The sequence below is a fragment of the Drosophila innubila genome, assembly GCF_004354385.1.
Source record: "Drosophila innubila isolate TH190305 chromosome 2L unlocalized genomic scaffold, UK_Dinn_1.0 4_B_2L, whole genome shotgun sequence".
Taxonomy (NCBI): Eukaryota; Metazoa; Arthropoda; class Insecta; order Diptera; family Drosophilidae; genus Drosophila; species Drosophila innubila.
In genome coordinates, this window is record NW_022995372.1 from 21,619,061 (window position 1) to 21,639,361 (window position 20,301).

General features: G+C 38.3%; 2 protein-coding genes across 2 annotated transcripts; both read right to left on the minus strand.

Annotated features, from left to right (window-relative positions):
• Window positions 1–317: 317 nt before the first annotated feature.
• On the minus strand, window positions 318–10,499 carry LOC117780339 (disks large homolog 5). The gene is given in 11 exon segments (XM_034616824.1): window positions 318–973; window positions 1,035–1,251; window positions 1,851–2,080; window positions 2,139–2,377; window positions 2,436–2,655; window positions 2,729–2,983; window positions 3,051–3,422; window positions 3,957–6,677; window positions 6,680–8,044; window positions 8,120–8,226; window positions 10,172–10,499. Coding segments are annotated over 10 exon segments (5,778 nt in total). The 5' UTR covers window positions 8,175–8,226; window positions 10,172–10,499; the 3' UTR covers window positions 318–869.
• A 754-nt stretch (window positions 10,500–11,253) lies between these two features.
• Window positions 11,254–19,151, minus strand: LOC117781224 (short stature homeobox protein 2). Its single transcript, XM_034617977.1, has 5 exons — window positions 18,762–19,151; window positions 17,058–17,273; window positions 15,772–15,829; window positions 11,588–11,886; window positions 11,254–11,522 (listed from the first exon to the last, which is right to left on the minus strand). The coding sequence occupies exons 1-5, from the start codon at window positions 19,149–19,151 to the stop codon at window positions 11,346–11,348; spliced, it is 1,140 nt and encodes a 379-aa protein (XP_034473868.1). The 3' UTR covers window positions 11,254–11,345.
• Between the last annotated feature and the right edge of the window lie 1,150 nt (window positions 19,152–20,301).

Sequence of the window (20,301 nt, forward strand, 5' to 3'; positions counted from 1 at the left end):
CCATAAACAATAAAATTATTTATAAATTACAATGTAAATAAAAAGCAAAAACGATTTGGAAAAAATACATATTTATTGCAAAAATAGTAATATTTATACAATATTATTTATATAATTTACAACATATACGCGTAGTTGTTATTGTTGTATATAAAATGCTTACATAAATATGTATAAAATAGAATTTAATGTATTTAATACGTTTACATAACTTCTGTATGTGTGTTTCAGTTAAATAATTGAATTTTGCTGAAGGCATTTCGTTTTTCTTGCATTTGATTGCAGTTTTTTACATTTAAAATTTAAGGCTTAGATAATTGTAAAAGTAATAGCATTTATTGTTCACTACATATTCTGTTCATCGAATAAAGATTTATTTGTTTAATGTTGCATAATGACAACCGAGTTACTATTTTGCATATTTTCAGCAATGAGTAAGGCACTTAATTTGTATAAAGCTTGTTTCTATAAATTTTGAAAAGTTCTGGAAATATTGCCACAGTAAACATTTGAAATAAATAACGATTATGTTGAAGCCAAAATGCTTTAAACAGTATTTAGAATAAATGTAGTTTAATTTTATTGAGAATTTCTGAAACTCTCACACAGACGAGCGATGACAATTGCATAAATTAATAGAGACAAGAGACAATGAAACAAACAAAAAGTAAATACCGAGCCTTAAATGCAATTAACAAAAAATAATGTGCTATAGCATTGACGACAATTGAATACTCTGCGTTGAACTAAACGAATACAGAATTTGTATAATAATATTGATAATAATATGAATACCCATTGTGTGTGTGTGGGTTAGGGTATCTGTCGACATATTCTCTAATAATAACTAAAAACTAAAGATGCTTGTGCTAGCCATTGGTAACGGGCACCCAGAGCAGCTTGTCCTGCTCCTTGTCGACGGCATCCTTGATCTGTGTGCACATGTGCTTGATGCTGACGCCAGGTATGACGGCTAAAATGAATACAAAATCATGCTATTAAAGGGTATTTGAATGATGGAGTGCAGTTTTTACCTGATATGTATTGTTTGTAGTCGAACTCCAGCTTAAGAGCACGCTCGTACATTTCCTTGGCCGCCTTGGCTGATATTTTGTCAGTGCCAAAGTCCCGTATGTCACGAATTTGCTTTGCCGACTTGAAACGCAAGAGCAACACAATCGGATAGATTTGTAGGCGCTGCAGTCGCTCCACGGCTGAGATCGACACATCCAGGATGCAGTGGCGCCGATCCTGCAATGCATTAAGAAATTTGTATTTGTTATTATTGGGGTCCGTAACAGTTAAAAGTTTAAATAAAAAATTACGATATAAAAATTAATTTCAAATATTATTTATATTGCTTAAGAAGAGAATACTTATTTTTAAATTTTTGTTCAATGACATCGAGTCGGCTAAACAAATCAAATTTTACTTAAGATAGAAAAATAGTAATTGAATTTCAATTTAAATTAAAAAGGTTTGGAAAAAACTTATTTCTATTTTTTACAGTTGAAATTTAATTACTAATAAAAACAAAACCAAATACTACAACATTAAAAATTTAATTTAATTTTCGATTTCTATAATATAAGTTAGGGACTAACTTATCTTTGTAGCTTCTACTCCATAAATTTTAGATAACGATTAAATATAATAATTAATACTTAAAAACTTTTAAATAGTCAATGAAAATAAGAGATGAAAATTATTTTTACTACTTTTTGGCGAATACGAAGTAATTATAAACTTTAGTATAACCTTAACATAGGTAACATATCTCCTGTAACATATTTCTGTCACATTGGCTCAATTTGTTTCATATCTGTTGCATTAGTACAGAGTTTACTCACATTCTTGCACGCATTGCTAATGGCCTCCACTGTGGTGCATTCGAATTTGTTGCCGCGTCGACGATAGTCCACGAATATGTTCTCCTTTAGTCCCTCCTCCATGGCCTCCTGTGAGCAGTCCATGGCGGTTACCTCGCACAGCTTAAACAAATTGGAGAAATCCATTTTTAGACGATCCATTAAGCACTCGGAAAGTGGTCCAATGATTAGCACAGGACGACGAATGGGCGCTAAAACAAATAAAATATCAATTAAATCGAGATTTCAATAAATATAAGAAATATTTACAGTCTAACAGCTCCACACGCTGATAGCTCATCACGCCCCCATCGTCATTAAGGATGCCCGAGTCGGGAAAGAAACTCAGCTGCGTGTTGCTGAAACTCGCTATTTCCGTGGAGTCACGGGACGAGCTGCGTTGATTCTTCTTTCGGCGAAAGAATGAACGACGCGCCGAGGTGCTGCCCCGGCGCGCAGTGCCCGTATCACAGTCGACAACCTCACCCGAGCGCAACTCCTCCTCCACCCTGAGAAAGTTAGAGAGTTGTATAATTTAAACAGCAAAATAAATATTAGCGCACTCACTTCATTTGACTTGGTATAATGCCGCACTCCTTGCGATGTCCCATTGCATCCAATTTCCAGGCGCGCCACAGGCCAAATGTGCCATTGAACACCGTGTTGTCCACATAGAGAACCTCATCCTTGGCAAAACGCAAATCATCCTCGTTCAGTTCACCAATGCGATCAAACCCCACGCGTACATAGAACGAATCCCCAGGCTTATCCTTAATTTGCTTGAGTGCTTTAAATTAAAGTAAAATATAAGTTAAATTCCAGTTTATGAAATGAGTGAGAGAGTGCGAAATGCCACTTACTTTGTAGCTTGTTCTGCACCAGCATTGTGACCGTGTCGGTTAGCTTGGAGATCTCATTGGCCGCCTGCTCGGCGGTAACGCCACTCAAATCGACGCCATTGTACTCCAGTATGAGATCACCCTTGCGTATGCCGGCGTGATCCGAGGGTGAACCAGGCGCTACATCATGCACATAGATGCCCACCTTGTTGCCGCCAAATAGCTTTATGCCCAGATTCTTAGATTTGTCCATGTGAAGCGTGACAAAACGGAGTGCTGCAAGGGGAATCGAGAGAGTTAGATAGATGCAGTTTATAAGGAGATTGTAGACTGGTACACTTACACTCTGCAGTCACTGTAGCGGGCGCTGGTGGCAGCGTGGGCTTCGTGTCATCGTCATAGACCGTGGAGGTGGCCGAGGCGGTTGTCGTTGTTGTTGTGGCCGCCGAGGATGGCATATCCTGGCTGCTGCTTATATCCGACTGATTCTCCAAGCTGTCTGTGAAACTCTGATCCTTAATAGACTGATGCGAGAGCGGTGCACGTGTCACAGTTGCCGCTGATGGCAGCAGGGACAGTGGCTGCAACGGCAACGTCGCCTGCACAATTCGCGCCGGCGGACGCGGTGAGTTGCGGGGCGTTGGCGAGCCCGAGTGGTTGAGGGGAGATTCTGGTTCCAGGTTGTGGATGCCCTCGTATTCAGTGGTGTGAAACTCTGCGAGATTATCAATGAAAGAATTTTAAATTTACTTAACGCTCAGTAAGGCAGTCGACAAGATAAAATTATTAATGTTAAGTTAAACTATAATAATAAAAGCTTAAAAAAAATTAAATTCATTATTTAAACTCTAATTTGATTCTGCGTCAAAAGTAATAAACTCTGGTTTTCCATCACTGTATATTTTTTTCCATACTTTCATCTGGACACTCTTCCAAACATTACTCGAAAGGCGTTTTCGAAAACTTCAACCTGTCATAACTTTGTCAAGTCTTAACAGACTTCATTTTATCATTATTTGGGATTTAATTTTACTCTGCATTACAATTGAAAGTCAATTTTTTTCCATCCCTGTCCATTTTTTCCATACCCGAACGCTTTTTCAAAAACTTTAAATTGTCATAACTTTGTCAAGTCTTAAACGATTTTCTTGCGGAATGTCAATTTTATCATTATGTGGCCTCAATTTTAATTCTGCATCAAATTCGGAAAATTCAATCTTTAATCATATCGTGAAAGGAGTGTACTTACTCTCTGGATTGTACTGGACCAGCATTGTGAATGAATCACCGCACTGGCGCAGGACATTGGCGGCTATTTCGTTGGTGGCAGCACGCATGTTGATGCCACAGACTTCCAAGAGTTGATCGCCCACCTGGAGACCGGCACGCATTGCGGTACTCTTGTCGGCAACTGTGGACACAAAAATACCGCCGCCATTTTTGTTGCACTGTATGGTAATGCCGAGCGACTTGTCGCGCTTATCGATCGTGACTCTTCTAAGGTCTCCAGGGCATAGAAAATCCGATGCCACATTCGAGCAACGTTTCCCGCTGCCACTCGTTGGTCCGCCATGGCTAAGCACCTCCACATGGACCTGTGGCATGGGTGAACCCCTGCCACTGCCCCCTCCTCCCGCAACGCCATTGATGCTGCTCACATTCGCCGCATAGCTGGAACTCATTAGGGAAATGGGGGCGCCACCTCCAGTGTGACTCGAATTGTTGCACGTTCCGGTGGCATAATGATGATCAATGGAGCCGGAACTGTTCTTCACGAGACTGCTGCTATTCTGTCGATTGCTGGCCACGCTCGGATTGGACGGAATGCGTAGGCGTTGATTGTCTTTCTTGCGGGGAAAGGTGCCGCCCTCGTAGATGACTCCATTGCCAGGAACGGATACGCCGGCCAAACTATTATACGGATAATGTTGCGACTGCTGTTGGCCGTAATCAATATAAGGCGGGTGCTGCATATGCGTAAGACCATGTGGATGCGGATGTGGATGTGGATGCGGATGCTGTGAGTGCTGGCCGGGCACAAAATCCAAATCTGTTGGGATGCCAATGGTGCTACTATTGCTATTACTCTCCAGATGTGCCGGCGGCGGCGTTGCCTGTGCTGTTGCCATCGTCATCGTCGTCATCGTGGTCGGCGGTGGCGATGGCAACGTCAGCGGACTCGAGCGTCGCATATAACGACCATGACTGCTGGGCGGAAAGCTGGGAAAGAGCTGCGTATGCCGATTGCCGGCAATTGCCATATACGCCTGATGTGGCGGCATATAATTGTGTCCAGCTGAGACAAGGATGCCCGAGCCGATGCTCTCGCTATCGCTGGGATATTTGGACACATGCTTGGGCGGCATGGGCGGCACACTCCTCTTCGGATACACATTGCACTCACTAATGGGCGGACTCTTGGCCGACAGCATGGACTCGATAGAGTTCTGTGACTTTAATGATATCACATCGACGGGACCACCCGAACTCGATCCTGCCGAGCCACTGCCACCCGAAACCCTCGGAGGTGGATGCAACGGCATGAACATGGCATTCATTTTGGGCAACGGTGGCGGTGGGGCAGCTGCTGGCTGTTGGAACATGTCAAACATCTGTTGCTTGCGTGTGGGAAATTCTCCGGCTGCCACCGCTGGCACCGCCTGACGCTCCGCCTGCTGTCCGCTCGTCTTGGGCTGATAGAAGTCCCCACCACTTGGCGGTATGTTCAAGGAGAACCGATGCGGATTATGGAAACGGGCGGAACGATCCTGGGCATGCAATTTGACACGCGCATTAGCGCCCATCAAAGGCGCAGGACGCTGAAGCAGCTGCTGCTGTTTGTCCTCCGGCGGCGTGGGCACACTGCCATAGAGTGAATGTCGTGGATAGCTCACTCCCACATTGCCAGGCTGAAAGAGAGCGGAGGCAACGACATTGCTAACCGGATTTGAGTTGCGATTGGGATGTGTTTTGATGGCGCTGCCATTCAAATTTCGCGGCTTCGTCAGCTGCGACGGCAACGGCGGCGGTGGCAAATCCTGCAATTGCAATTGTGGCTTCGTCTCCACCGGATCCACAACATCATCATCCTTGTCCACATTAATAGGGCCGGCGGTGAAAAGGGACATGAGAGCGCGTTTCTTTTCACCGCCACGTTGGACAATCGTGCCCGTTGGATTGTCGTGGGAGATGTTGGTGCGTGGCCAGGTGCCCATGGATTTGGCCTCCTTTTCACCTTTCTTGCCACGCTTGTGACGCTTGAAGAGATTCTCTTTGCTCTTCTCCGAGCTGTTCTCACTGAGCACCGAGTCCAAGGCGGCAATTGCCACATCGTGCTCCTGCTCAAAGCTATCATCGGCTGTGCCCGGTTTACTGAACTTGAGCTTGCGCAGAAAATCGGCAAATTTGGACGGATGCTTGGCGGCGCTGCTGTTTCCCCCACCAGTTGCTCCTCCTCCTCCGCTGCCACTTGCAATGCCGCTGCTGCTGTTCAACTGTTGCATGGAATCAATGGAACTGTCCGTCTGTGCCGATGAGCTTGTCATACGGCAATGCACATCCGGCTGCTGTTCCGGCACATATTTGAGTGCAAATATGTTGACCGTGTCGCTGTTGAGCAACTGCATCACCTCATCAATGGACTGCAGTGAATCCATGGACTTGTTATTGATGCTCAGCACACGATCGCCCACATCTAACTCGGGCTCATAGAAGGCCAACGAGTTGGGTTCAATTTTGGCTATAAACACACCCATATCCAGTTGGAGGCCAATGGCATCCCGACCATTTGTCTTTAGCTGCACAGCGTATGAATGTCGCTTGCTGTGACGTGTCCTGGAGACGAGGAGCAGACACCGTGGCGCACAGGCTCGGATCTCATCGAGCACCATGCGCTTGGATACCCCCAGACAGTCCAGATTATTCACCTTGCAGATGACATCGTTGATCTTGAGCTTGCCAAATGCCGGGAACTGTTGGTGACGCCACAAACCAATTGCCGCTTATTACTGTCATCGAGTATGATACCCAAATCGGCATCATGATAATTGCATAGCTCAATCTCGAGCAGATCCTCGCCACTCTCATAGCTGCTCAGGCGAAAGCTGCGACGGGATGCGTTGTCCGTTGGAGTAGCTGCCGACGTTGTTGTTGTCGTTGTTGTGGTGATCGTCTGACTCTCTAGCTGCTCCTTGAGGGCATCGATCTTCTTTTGTGCCTCGTCCTTTTGCTTCTTGATCTTCTCGCTGTCCCTAATGGCCATCAAGAGATCCGAGATGGCCTTGTCACGCTCCTTGCGTAGATTATCACAGAGCGTCTTCACCGAATCGCGCTCCTGTACAATCTTCTCGCGTTGGGAGATTGCCCAGTCACGGACACGTTTCGCCTCCTCGGCATCTTGAAGGGCACGCTCCACCTCCGACTGTGCCTTGTCGAGACTCTTGCGCAGCTTCTCCAGCTCCTCCTTGTTGTCGTTGTTGAACTCCTTGGACCAGCTACTCTCCCTTGACTTTAATAGATCACGTTTCTTGTGCTCCGCATTTGCCAATTGCAGCGATTTCAAATCTGCCTTGTACATGAGCTCATCTTTTTTAAGGTTCTCAATCTCTTTGTTGGCCAGCGCCAGATCATCGGACATCTTTTGATGCTCCTGCAGCACATTGTCCTTCTCGGAGAGCAGCTGATTGAGTTCCTCGGTGAGGGAAACCACATGCTTTGTCTCCTTGGACAGCAGCACCTTTAACGTTTGATTTTCATCACCACGTTCCCGATAGAAATTCCGTTCCTTCTCCAGCTCAAAATATGATTTCTTGTATTTTTCCCGCTCCATGGCAATCAGATTACGTTCCTTCTTTAGCTCCGTCAACTTCTCGCTGGCACTGCAGCTGCCATCGCATGGAGTCTGCATCTTTCCGTAGTAAAAGGAATTGCTGCCAGCTGTCGAGGATTGGGGTGCTGAAGGATTGCCATTGTTCTGGCTTTGATTCTCCAGCAGCATCAGCTTGCGCTTCAGATGCGCACTCTCGGCCACAATATCTGTAAACTTATTTCGATCGGCCATATAGTGCTCCTGGTAGAGACTTAACTGTGTGGCCAACTCATCACAGCGTTGCTCCGAATTCGTATTTCGTACACGCAATGTGCTCAACTCCAACATTGCCGACTCGTATTGTGATTGAAGAAGATCGTATTTCTTGGAACTGCCTCCCCCACTTCCAACTCCACCGACCACCTTTGTGGGCCCATTGTTATTGGCCATATTCGCTGCCGTTGTGCTGCCACTGGAATTCGATGGTGGTCGCAATGTGTTATCGTAGCCCACATACTCTGAACTTTCTTCTGCAAGGATCGAAGATAGAATTGTTAGAGTACTCTTGATATGGATGATCCTCTCCAGGGAGTGCGTCTACTCACCCTCTTGACTGCTTGTGCTGGTCAACGAAAGGTCACCAGATGCCATTTTCGCCATCACAACATCTTTTTACGATATTCAACATACGATATATGCAAGTTAAGTTAAGCTGTAATGGAAGTTGACAAATTTTATTTAAGACTTTCAAATGACCCTTAAACATAAATCTATTAAGGACTTTCACATATTACGATATTCAACACACGATAAAAGCGAAAGCGACTAACGATATTAGAATTTTCACTGAAAAACAAACAAGATTATTGCCTTTACTAATTTTTTACGATATTCAGCATACGCTATATGTTGGCTTTAAGACTTTGACTCAAACAGTTTAAAGCAACCCAAATCTAACTTAAGCTTTTACAATATATATTTTTACAAAATGTAACACACAATATAAGTGAGTAAAAACTATTCCTATCGGAAGAAAAAACCATTTCAACATCACTTTGAATTACCCTGTAAGCATATTTCAAACGAACTAAATAACTTTATTGTGAGGTGATTTTACGATATTCAATAAACGATATTAACGAATAGGTAGTAGACCTTTCTAGTATTTAGGAATTTTATTTCACATAAAACATCATCAACTTCACATATATATATATGTGCTCAACTTACGATATTTAACATTTGTTAAAACTGAGTAACTTGTATTAATGCTGTCAAAAGGTAAAAAGAATAGTGTAATTATTAAAGGAATCCACATATATTTAATTGCTTAAATTTTAAAAAACTATTTTAGTTGCACTGAAAATTTGGTTTCAATTTTTTGAAGATTTTAATTTCCGACCGATCACAGAAGTTAATATACAAAGAAATAAAATAATAAAAAATGTTATTTTATTTATTTGTTTAATCTATAACTTTATTGTTAACAAACTTTAAAACTAAGCTTATAATTTCCTTTTATGTTTGTCTGTCTGGATCGTTAAAAAGTTTTATTTTGAATTAATTATAATAAATTAATTAATGGCTGCACAACATTTTGACTGTGGAAAATGAAACTTTCACAATTTGTTTGTAAAATCGCCATTTTCACAATTGAACAAATAAAATTTAAATACAACAACAATAGCTCACAAATAGAAAGAGATATTGAGAGTGAGAGAGACAGAGAAAGAGAGACAAACGGCGGCTAACGTTCAAAGAGGAGCAAAGCTTAAAACTTGGTCTCAAGCTTGTGGAGCTTTCAAGGGGCTAATGACTCCATTAACGGTAACATTTGTTGTTGCGAAAATTGTATGCTCTAATGTGTTTGTTTGTGTGAGTGTGTGTGTTGTAATTAAGCAAAAAAAAAAGAATACAAGTGAGACTACAGTAACTAAACTAAAAGAATTAATTGAGTCAGCCAAGCAGAAAGCGTTAATTTAACACAATACGTGCAATCACAGAGAGCAATATAGGTTGACGTAGAAGATAGAAAGAGATGCAGACAGAGCGAGAGAGCAGGAAAGTTTGCCTTCTAAGCAGCAGCACCAATTGGAGTAAACGTAATGAACGAAACATATATATGCATATACAGTGACTCTCAGCTTATTGGACACACTGCTCTTAAATATTATACACTTTAATTAAATATATCGGCAATAAAATACAGATTTTTAAATTAATGTTTAAGCTTAAGCAAAATATGATATATACATTGTATCGAAAACAATAAAAACAAAACATGGCTAAAAATGTAGTGAGTCAAATAAGCTGGGAGCCACTGTACATACATATGGATAAGTGAGCAACACACACACACACATACACATACGCACACGCAACAAATGAATGAAAATGAGCAAGCAACAACGACTACACCCCAATTTCAGCCCCTCCGTCTCTCTCTCTACAGACGTTGAGGACGCGGATGCGCAACAGGCGAGTACGACTTTTACCGTTTTAATGCTGCAAGCATAACAAGAAATACATAAGCAGCACGGATGTAAGGAGAATAAAAGGTCAAACTCCAAAGCTTAACAAAGTTATTTATTGCACTTCACACACACAAACACTCATCGTTCATCTGTTAAAGAGAAATATCACGAAAGATAACTTACAAATCAAGCACACGAACAACAAAAAAAAAAACAACCTCCAGGTCTAGACACTGCAAACGTCACTTCTTTATTTTTCACTTTACGTTCATTTCAATACTTTATGTGGAGATCGGATCTTCGGCACTGACGAAGCAAATTGTTAACCCGAATTAAGCACTTTATCTTTAGAACTGTTTACGTACGTAAGCATCTTAGCATTGCGCTTATTTTAACTGTTTATAACAAATTAATAAATTAAGCAGCTTTATAGCAATGAAAAGGAAATACTAAATAAAAATAAAAATTTTTCGCTGCGAAAGTTGAAGTGCGACCGTATCTTCCGAAGCAAAAATACTGAACCATCAAATAGACTACCAAAACACAGCAGCTAAAAAAATACCATAAATATCACTGGCACGATGTCCTCAAAACAAAACTGTTATACTAAAATGTTAAAGTCTTACAGTTCGGATAAAATATAATAGTTGAATTGATATTATTAGAAAAATTACCATATTCTTTGCAAAAGTCTAATATATCTAATTTAATTGAATCTTTATATTAGCGAATAAATTTTAGTTAGCATTTAATAAATTTGTCTACTGTTAACTTAATCTTTGCAAGCATAAGATAGTCACTTCAATGAGGTTAACAGTATATTGGTAAGGATAACACGGATAATTTCCGCTTTACAGAATACTCCTCAGCTTAACAGAAAACGACTGCTGCTCCACCGGTAGTTTTCTGTTTACTAAAATTTTAGTATATTTCTAGTCGTAGCAAAAGACAGTCAGCCCTGTCTATTAAGGCGCGAGAATTTAAAATAAAAAGCTTAACGATTTTGTTAATAGCTTAATAAATTTTTAAATAAAAAAGAATTGACACGTCAAAAACGAAAGGCATTTAAAAATAAAATGAGAAACTAAAAGTTATGATAAGTAATCAGCTTGGAAGTTCGTTAAAATCAATCTTCCATTAAACTTCCTCTTAAGATATTTGTGTAGTTTAAGTATTATTTAAAAAACAAGACAACTAAGCATTTATTTAGAGAAACATATAGTACATAGTATCTATTAATAGTATGGTAAATGTAATTATTGTGATTTTCCTTTAATTAATTATTTTTAATAGTAAATTGTCTTAAAATAGACAACTCTAATCTAGCCTACATCTAAGTCGTTGCGCAAAGTATGTACTAAATAACCACATCTGCTTCAAGGCCTAAAGACTCGGAGTGTTTCTTAGCTTTCATACGAAGATCCGCTATGCTGGAATTCTTATGAGCGGCGGCAAATGCGGCCAAATGAAGCGGATACTGTGGCAATGGGAAAAGTCCGGCGGGTCTACTTCGATTACTTATTGCTGCCGCATACTGAAATAGATCAATTAGATATTAAAATCAATTTACTTTAATTATTTGCTATATAGAATATTTACCTGGTGAGCTGCGGCAGATAATATTGCCGGATCGAAGGCCGAAAAAGCGGCAGCTGCGGCAACGCTGCCCGTAAAATGCTCCGCAGCTGCAGTTGCCACCGCCGACGCCGATGCAGCTCGACTGCCAACCATGTTGACTCCATTCTTGCCGGACTGCTGCTGGACACTGCTTATAGCACCGGACGTGGGCATTATGGAGGCGCTGGTACTCCGGATGGTGGCCAGGTTAACATACGGCGCCACACGGCACGGTTCAAGTGGAGTTGCCACCGGCGGACTTCGGCTGCTTAGTAAAATACCTGAAAACATTCAAGTCTTGTAGTTTGCACTGCTCAACTCACAGATACTCTCTATGTATTCCTTGAATGTTAAGCTGGGAATAGTGATTACAATTTTAAATCAGCTCCTCTTCGTCGGTAAAAAAAAAAACAAATGGGATTTTTGTGTGAAAAAGCGATGTAAAACTCACCAACGGTGAAAAAGTGAAACGGTGGAAAAAAAAATTCTTAGGAGCTTAAGGTTTGATGAAATATTTAACTAACTATATAACATAATTATGTAGTGCTGGACGTTGCAACTATGTTTAATTATGTTAAAACGCTAAATTATTTAATCAAATACAATTTTAATACATATTACCACATTTTTTTTTAAAATTCTCCTATTACAAATATATTGCTCCTCGAAATTGATAAAGTTCTCACAAAGTTATTAGAGTTTGAAGGCTTGAAAAAACTGCAACGCTTTTGGCTTAAAAAAAATATTATATTTAAAAAAAAATGCAAATTTTTCAAATCAGCGCAACTTAGATGTAGTATAAATTTTCGGGTCAAAAATCAAAAAGGGATTGTGCATCTAAATTTGTAGAATTTTGAAGGATTTTAAGGTTTATCGCTAATGATATTTAATGCTCTTTAACTGAGACCAACTCTAGAAGGCTTACTTTACAGGGTATTTTCCAGTACTCTTCCCTATTACCTGCTTAGATCTTTTATTTATTCAAGCACAATCCGTTTGTGCTTCCCCTTTTCCTTCACAAATTGTCGGACTTCCGCTTGAGTATGTAAATAATTTACATAGAGCCATAAGACATACTCGTACCTGAAGCCAAAATACGAGTACACATAAATACAAATGAGCATCCCAATTTAGCAAATCGCTACAAAAATTCGTGACAAGTAATTGAATTCATTTTGTAATTTATTGCCATGAAAACACCCTCGAGTTGAGGGGTCATCCCCGCTTCCCACAACTCTCTCTCTCTCTCCATCTCTCAAGTACCAAGGCCAGACGGACACATATCAAAATGACACTCCAGGGACCGCAAGGCCAGGACGAGAAGCAGGAGGAGTGCCAGGATATCTTCGTCTTTTATGCTGCGTTTTGCTTTTAGGACTATTTCTCTTACGTGGCTATAAAAAGTCTGAGAATTGATATAAGTCCATAAAATAATACCTTACGCTTTTCACTCTCTCTCTCTGTCTATTTTGCTCCTTCTCCGTTTTTTTCTGCGCATTTTCCTTTTTTTATTCGAATTTTAATTTGATTACTTTTCTCTGGTTTTCTCAGTATCTGTCTCAGTCACGCTTTTGCCCACTAAACACATTTCATGCAGCATTTTATATAATTGAGTTAGGCTAGAGTTTACTGTGCACAGTAAATCATTGATATATGGGAAAACATAACGCCGTTTACTTTACAAATTGAACATTAGGCGTCTTTCTAATCTCGTTAGGAAATCATAACTTAATACGTGATACTCGCCAGACTAGACAGATTCAACTTGAGATACCCTTTAGTAAGCAGGTACATATGTTTTTGCTATGCTCGTAAAAATACGTACACCCTCAGTTATCAGGGAATAAAGAGTCAGGGAGTCAGGAGTTGGCATGTGCTAAAATTTTGTGAGCTAGAAACCCACAGATGATGCCCCGTCGTGTCGTTGTAGTCTGAGTCCAGACTGAAAAAAATATCACATCAGTAAATTATGTCCAGCTGGGTGCTAGATTCTGGATGGAGAAGTACCCAAGAGTAGAGTTCACGAAGAGAAGACTACGGGTAAACTTACTTTTTAGTTTAAGCTTTAAAACAAATCTGCAAACCAAATCTGAAAAGACTCTTTAAAATTTTTTATACCAGATAATTAAAAAATATGAAAAAGGATTTTTTCTAATAGTTGAAATGTATATAACAGTTGAAAGAAGTATTTTTGATCCTATGAAAATTAGCATCAACAGCCATCCGTCCCTCCATCTGTATGAACAAACATTTCTCTGAGACTATAATGGATAGAGCAATCAAGTTTGACACACAGACATCTATGACATTAGAGCAGTTTAATTTTGTTTTACATTTTTTGCCAAATTAAAATTGAAATTCCGCAAGGAAATCGGTTTAGATTTTACCAAGTTGTCACAGTTAAATAAATGGACATTGATGGAAAAAATGGGATTTTACAACTTTGATTCGGAATCAAATTAGAGGCCAAAAAATGATAAAATAGACATTCCGCTAGGTAATCGGTCAAGATTTTACAAAATTATGGCAGTTTAAAGATTTTCAAAAAGGGTTAGGTGGTAAGAGCGCAAATTTTCCAGTATATTAGAGTTGAGTTGTCGATTTTTTAAGAAAATCTATATAAATAACTCGATTGATCGTAAAAAATATTATCGAGCTTTGCTTTCTCGAAAATCAAGCGGTCGGTTTTTATATGTATTTTAACATCAGTTAAGAGAACCAATTGTAAGAAAAAATGGTCGAAACTTAGTTCAAACCTAGTTTATGTAATCTCAATAATGATTCGAAATTCAAAAATACAAAGTACAAAATTAAGATAATAGAAAGAGACATAAAGAATGAAAGGTTTTTAAATAAATAAATGTTAATAAGCACTATATATAACTTAATAGACTCTCCCTCGAATGACAATTTTATAGACTCTGTGAAAACTTAAAAAAGCCTTTCACGCAAATTGAAAGCTGTCTGTCGAAGTATTTTTCCAACCATCGATTGCTGTCTCTCTAACTCTTTCCTTCTCTCTCGCTCGCCTTCCATCTTCCTAATTCTTTAGCATCCCCGCTAAAGCCAGACTAAGCCAGAAACCATCCTGTCTCTATGCGAAACATGGAGTTGATTTTAATTTATGCAAATTTAAAAGAGCGGTGCAATTAGTTAAGTAAATGTTGAAGGTTTAGAGCTTAACGGGAATGCCACAGTTGTTTTAATGGTTGTAGCTTCTTAATTTTATCAACTGGTTGACACAATATGTTACGGTTTCACAGTTTATTCAAATGTCTCATCATTAATATATCAAACACACTTCCTCTCTCTCACTCTAGTTCTCACTCGCTTTTCATCTCCCTCTCCATTACTCTGTCTCTATCTGTCGTACCACCCTCGGTCTGTGATTTGGCCCCTGCCATTCATCAACGCCCCCCGCTCAGTCGATAACATTTTTATTTTCCACTTTTACGGCTCGAATATTTAATTTGATTAAGTTGGCAATGATTTGTGTCGCCTGCCACAGCGTACCGAATATATATGTAATCCCTGCTCGCATATCCAAAGGGGAATTCCCTCTCGAGTCAAAATCACGGCAGATGCGATTTTTAAAATTGTGCGATAATTTTAATTTTAATATCAAACAAACTTGCTGTTTAACTTCTGTTGTATGCAACATAAAATCTACATTTATTTGTTTTTTATGACAACCCCGAAACCCTAACCGGAAAAAAAGATGAACATATCTCCAGATTTAATAACCTCATCTTAAAAAAGAAAGTGTAGAGCTTCACATTTTTTAACACACACTTTTTGTCAATTGAAATGAATTTATATTCAAAGAAATTTATTACTCTCTATTAATAAAATTCCAGTCATACACTTTCCATTAATTAACATTTTCGTAACTTTAATTTACTTATGTGAAAACAACAATTATCTACCATAAACATCATAGACGAAATCAACATTGTTATCACCCTTACAATCTTAAAAGTTTGTTAATGACTTCTAGAAGTGGGTCTTGATAAAACTTTTGGAATTTCTTCATTTAATGTTATGTTAATTGCTTACAGCATGGTTATTATTAAGTGGGTCTATATTTCAAAAACAATTGTAAACTTTGTATGGAAATAAAAGCGGATTCTTTAGAAAGGAAAAATCAAATTAACGTTTCTTCTTACCTTTGTGCATTTGATTTTCGTGCTTTCGACATTTGGCTCTTCTATTTTGAAACCAAACCTGTAAATAAATATAAAAAATAGAAAGTATACCAATTAAAAACATTTATAGCAATATTAGATAATAGACTACAGTTACACTGATACTACTGATACTACTACACTGATAATAAAAAATGTTCTAAAATCAAAATTTTGGTCTAAAAACTAAGAATTTGGGTATAAAAAATGCGTCGAGAACATAACATTCTTACATTAAAAAACACATCTTGGTCTTGAGAGCATTTCAAATAAGACGAAGTTCTTAGTTTAAAAATAAATAATTTTAAAAATAAAATAAAAAAAAAAAATAACAAAAGTTTTTTTTTAATTTATAATTTATTTTTGTACATTTTATTCTGTGTTGGTAATTTTATAAATGTTGTTTTAATTGTTACGAGTGGGATTCGAACCGGCGCCTTACTTGCTTCACAACCGAATTTTAAGTGCTACTTATAACAAGGTAATGTTTATTAAAATTAAAGTTATTGGTTAATAGTTATAGATTAAGGACCCTAATAAATTCTTCAAGTCATCTCAACTGTCAAGTAATAGTATTTTAATTACAGGATATTCTGAACTTTGGTTTGAACTTCAAACTTTTTTGAATGCTCACTATTGGAAAATCTCTAAATAAGAGATCATAATTAAATATTGAAGTCCTTGTCCTCCCCAACTACCAGAGTTGTCAAGTGTCACTTGACTGGCCACATAAAATGCCTATTTATCTTAACGTGTTTTTTTTCGGAAAATTCCAAGTCAAGTTTTGGGGAACTGAGAGTAGAGCTATTGGTCATTTCCATTAGTTAGGAATGCTTTTACTGTAAGTCGAAGGGAATTGTAATTTATTGCAAGTGTAAGAACCAGTTTGTAACTGTTTTGTTAGGTCATATAATACCACATAGCGGTCCATTAAGAAACGCCCTGATTGAGCATTTAAGTTGTAATCGGCCCCCTGTTGTTTCCACAATTTTCATCCTTGGGCATAATTGTTGCCAAGGGCGGCGTAAACCACTTAACACCCCATATCTCTGGCACTCTTCTGGTGGTTGAAAAGTCAAATTGATTACAAGAACTCCAGCTTGGAATCTGGGATAAATGTCTCTATCCCAACTACAAGTACTCGGATAATGAATATCAATTGAATTTCAATTTGTACACTCGACTGCTGGACATTTGTCATCATCTTCTTGTACTTACCACTCCAGTAATTTGATTAAAAATTATGACAATTCCCAGTACTTAATTACCTGCACTCGTGCTTCACTGAGTCCCAATCTCTGGCTCAATTCCTCTCTCATAAAGGCATCTGGGTAGTGTGTCTCCTCGAAGAGTCTCTCCAGTTCGTTCAGTTGCTCGAGCGTAAAATTTGTCCGTGATCTCCTCTGCTTACTACTCAGTCCTGAGTTTTCCATTCTTCCAAAATTATCTCCTACATTGGCTTGTGGTTCGGGAGAAACACATTTCTCCGATGTAATACCACATTTAGTTGAATTGGTACTATTTGAAATTCATTTAAGTTTTTGTGATAGATTCATTTAAGTTTTCATTTCTAAAAAAATTAAAGATAATATTTCATTCCTTTCAGATTTAGCGCTAATTCATCTATAAATATTTTAGAATTAACCTTTAAGTTTAATTGATCATAATTTAATCATTTTAAAATATTTTAAAAAGAATATCAATTCTTTAATGCTTGTTGAGATCATAATCAATAATTATGTTGTAGCGCAATAACGAATTGTCTAGCTTAGGATAGTGGTGTCCAAAAGTAGCCCATAAAATACTTTTCCTATGACATTTAGAATAAAGAAAGTCTTTTAATCAACTAGTGATAACTTTATTAAAACAAATCGATCTAATTGAAAAGCTGCTGGCGTTATTTATAAAAAAGTTAGTCAGGTAAACCATGTTGTATTATATATTTATCAGGATAACTATATAATGTAAGAAAAACTCAATTTTGGACAGTAAAAGGGAAAATTATAATTTTTGTTAATCCAAATCGAGTCTCCGTATTATCAAATAAAATTTCGTGTATTTTATATTTATCAGGACAGCTATAAAATGAAACATATACACAATTTTTCGACACCATGGCATAAAATAATTGTTAATCAAAGTAGGATTTATATGCTATCAAAAAATATTTTCAAAAAAATTTTAATCTTTCAAATACAAAAGGCACAATTTTTAGACCCCGTACTTAAAAAAAGTACAGGGGTCTATTGGGTTTTTTTAACGAATATGTGCGTAACAGGCAGAAGGAGGCGTGGCAGACCCTATAAAGTATATATATTCTTGATCAGCATCAATAGCCAAGTCGATATAGCAATGTCCGTCTGTCTGTCTGTCTGTCTGTCTGCCCGTCTGTATAAACACCTAGATCTCAGAGACTATAAGAGCTAGATACACCAAACTTGGTATGAAGGTTCCTCTATATTGCAAGCAGATCAAGTTTGTTTCAAAATTCGGCCATGCCCCCTTTATCGCCCACAAATCGAAAAAAAAAATTTCATATCCAAATTATAAGAACAATTGTAAAGCTAGTGACTCCAAATTTGGTATGTAGATTCCTCAATATTACAGGCAGATCCAGTTTGTTTCTTTTTTATCATATAGCTGTCATAGGACCGATCGGGCGAAAGTCAAGTCTTAGTATGAAAAGCTTTTTAGTTTTATGAGATTTCGTTTCCAAATTTATAGAATATACATAAAACTTGGCTTTATATAGCCTGCCCTGAGTTGGTTCAAATCGGACCACTATATCATATAGCTGTCATAGGACCGATCGGACGAAAATTAAGTCTTAGTAAGAAAAACTTTTTTCCATTATTAGTTTTTACTATAGTAAGTACGGGGTCTCCGACAGTCGAGTATGCTCGACTGTAGCACCGGCCGACTAGTTTTTAATAAGTCTTTGTAATTCTACCTTCTGAATGTTCATCCGATACCACGAGATCCGATATTAACCAGTTTTTGGGTTTGGGGGCTTCAGTCCTAGGAGCACTTTCACTATTCGCGACGGTAATAATAGGTTTCGGCTCAAGCGAACGGATCTTGACCAAGGACAGAGGCTTGGAAACAACCGCATCATCCTCATAGCTGCTGTCTTCGGCGACAGATACATCGGTAATATCAATATCCAAGGATTCCTCATCATTATGTGTAATTTCGACGGAACTACTGCGACCTAATCCATTTGAATTAACTAATATTGAATTAGTCGCCTCGGTTAGTTTTTGTATGCGAGCACTTGTCATTGAGTTGAATAAATTGTTAACGCGATTGTTAGTTAAATTGAATTCAAAAGATTTGTTTACAAACTGTGCTAATTGCTCCATCTTTATGAAAGAAGATGATACACACACGTTCCCATAAGTTCATCTAAATGGTAGTGATATTATAATTATATGGTTTATTCACAGCACTTTTACTCCGATCCATAGTTGCTCTTTTGAAATTAAACGCTCGACTACTTCGCAATGAAGGCCAATAGCATTCCAGGTCCTTTTTGGCAACAAAACTCCGTCTCGACTTTCTCTCTCTCTCACTCTCTCTTTAGCTGCTGCGCATGCCAATCGACAATCCTACAAATTCCACACAAAAGATACATCACAGCGAGAGTAAAGATACATTCTTAAATCAACAGCAGCAAATTGTAAGTACTCCTTTATAAAAAGTAAGAATATATTAAAAATTACTCTGTTTAAGTTTACTATATCTATTCAATCAAAATAATCAATATAGTTAAAGATATTTAATTATCCAGATGATGTAACTTTATGTTTATTTTGATTTGTAATTCAATTATAACTATTATTTCATCTATTATTCTCAATCGCTGCTCGTAATGCCTTCGGTCCTTGGAACTCAAGCGCTCTCAACAGGCACGGAACAACCCCCATAGTAGAGTCCGTAGCATAAGGTGGAGGTGTCCGTATCGCCCTGCCTACGACGATTTCAATTTATTCTCATTGGTCTTTACATGCCGTGTTGTTGTTGCAAAGTGGTTGTAGATTGTTGGCTCAACCCTACTTTACTGTTATTGGTTATAGCCAGGTTTATGCTGTATACACACATTAAGCGTGTATAAAACACCTAATAATTTTCTGTTGAATCGCCTGTGTGGGTGGAGTTTCATCTAACCTGCTTCCCATTGCTCTTGTTGCTCTGGCTTTATTCTTGGTTAAATGACTAAAAACTGACTTAAATTACCGAAAATATTTATTATCTTCCTGCCTGAGTATTTCTACATATTTGAGCTTAAAGTGCACAGACTGTATTCTGAATGAGTTCCCTAATACCAGTCGATTATAGAGCTGTTAAACAATATGTTAATTGGCTTAAATAAATGGAAATCTACACACTCTATGGTCTATAAAAGTTGGAGTAAGTACTGCGTCTAATTAGAGCTATAATGAAATTGAATAGAGTGAATAGAGTGAACAGATCTTCCGTACAATTTAAAACTGATGAAAGTATAAAAGGTCA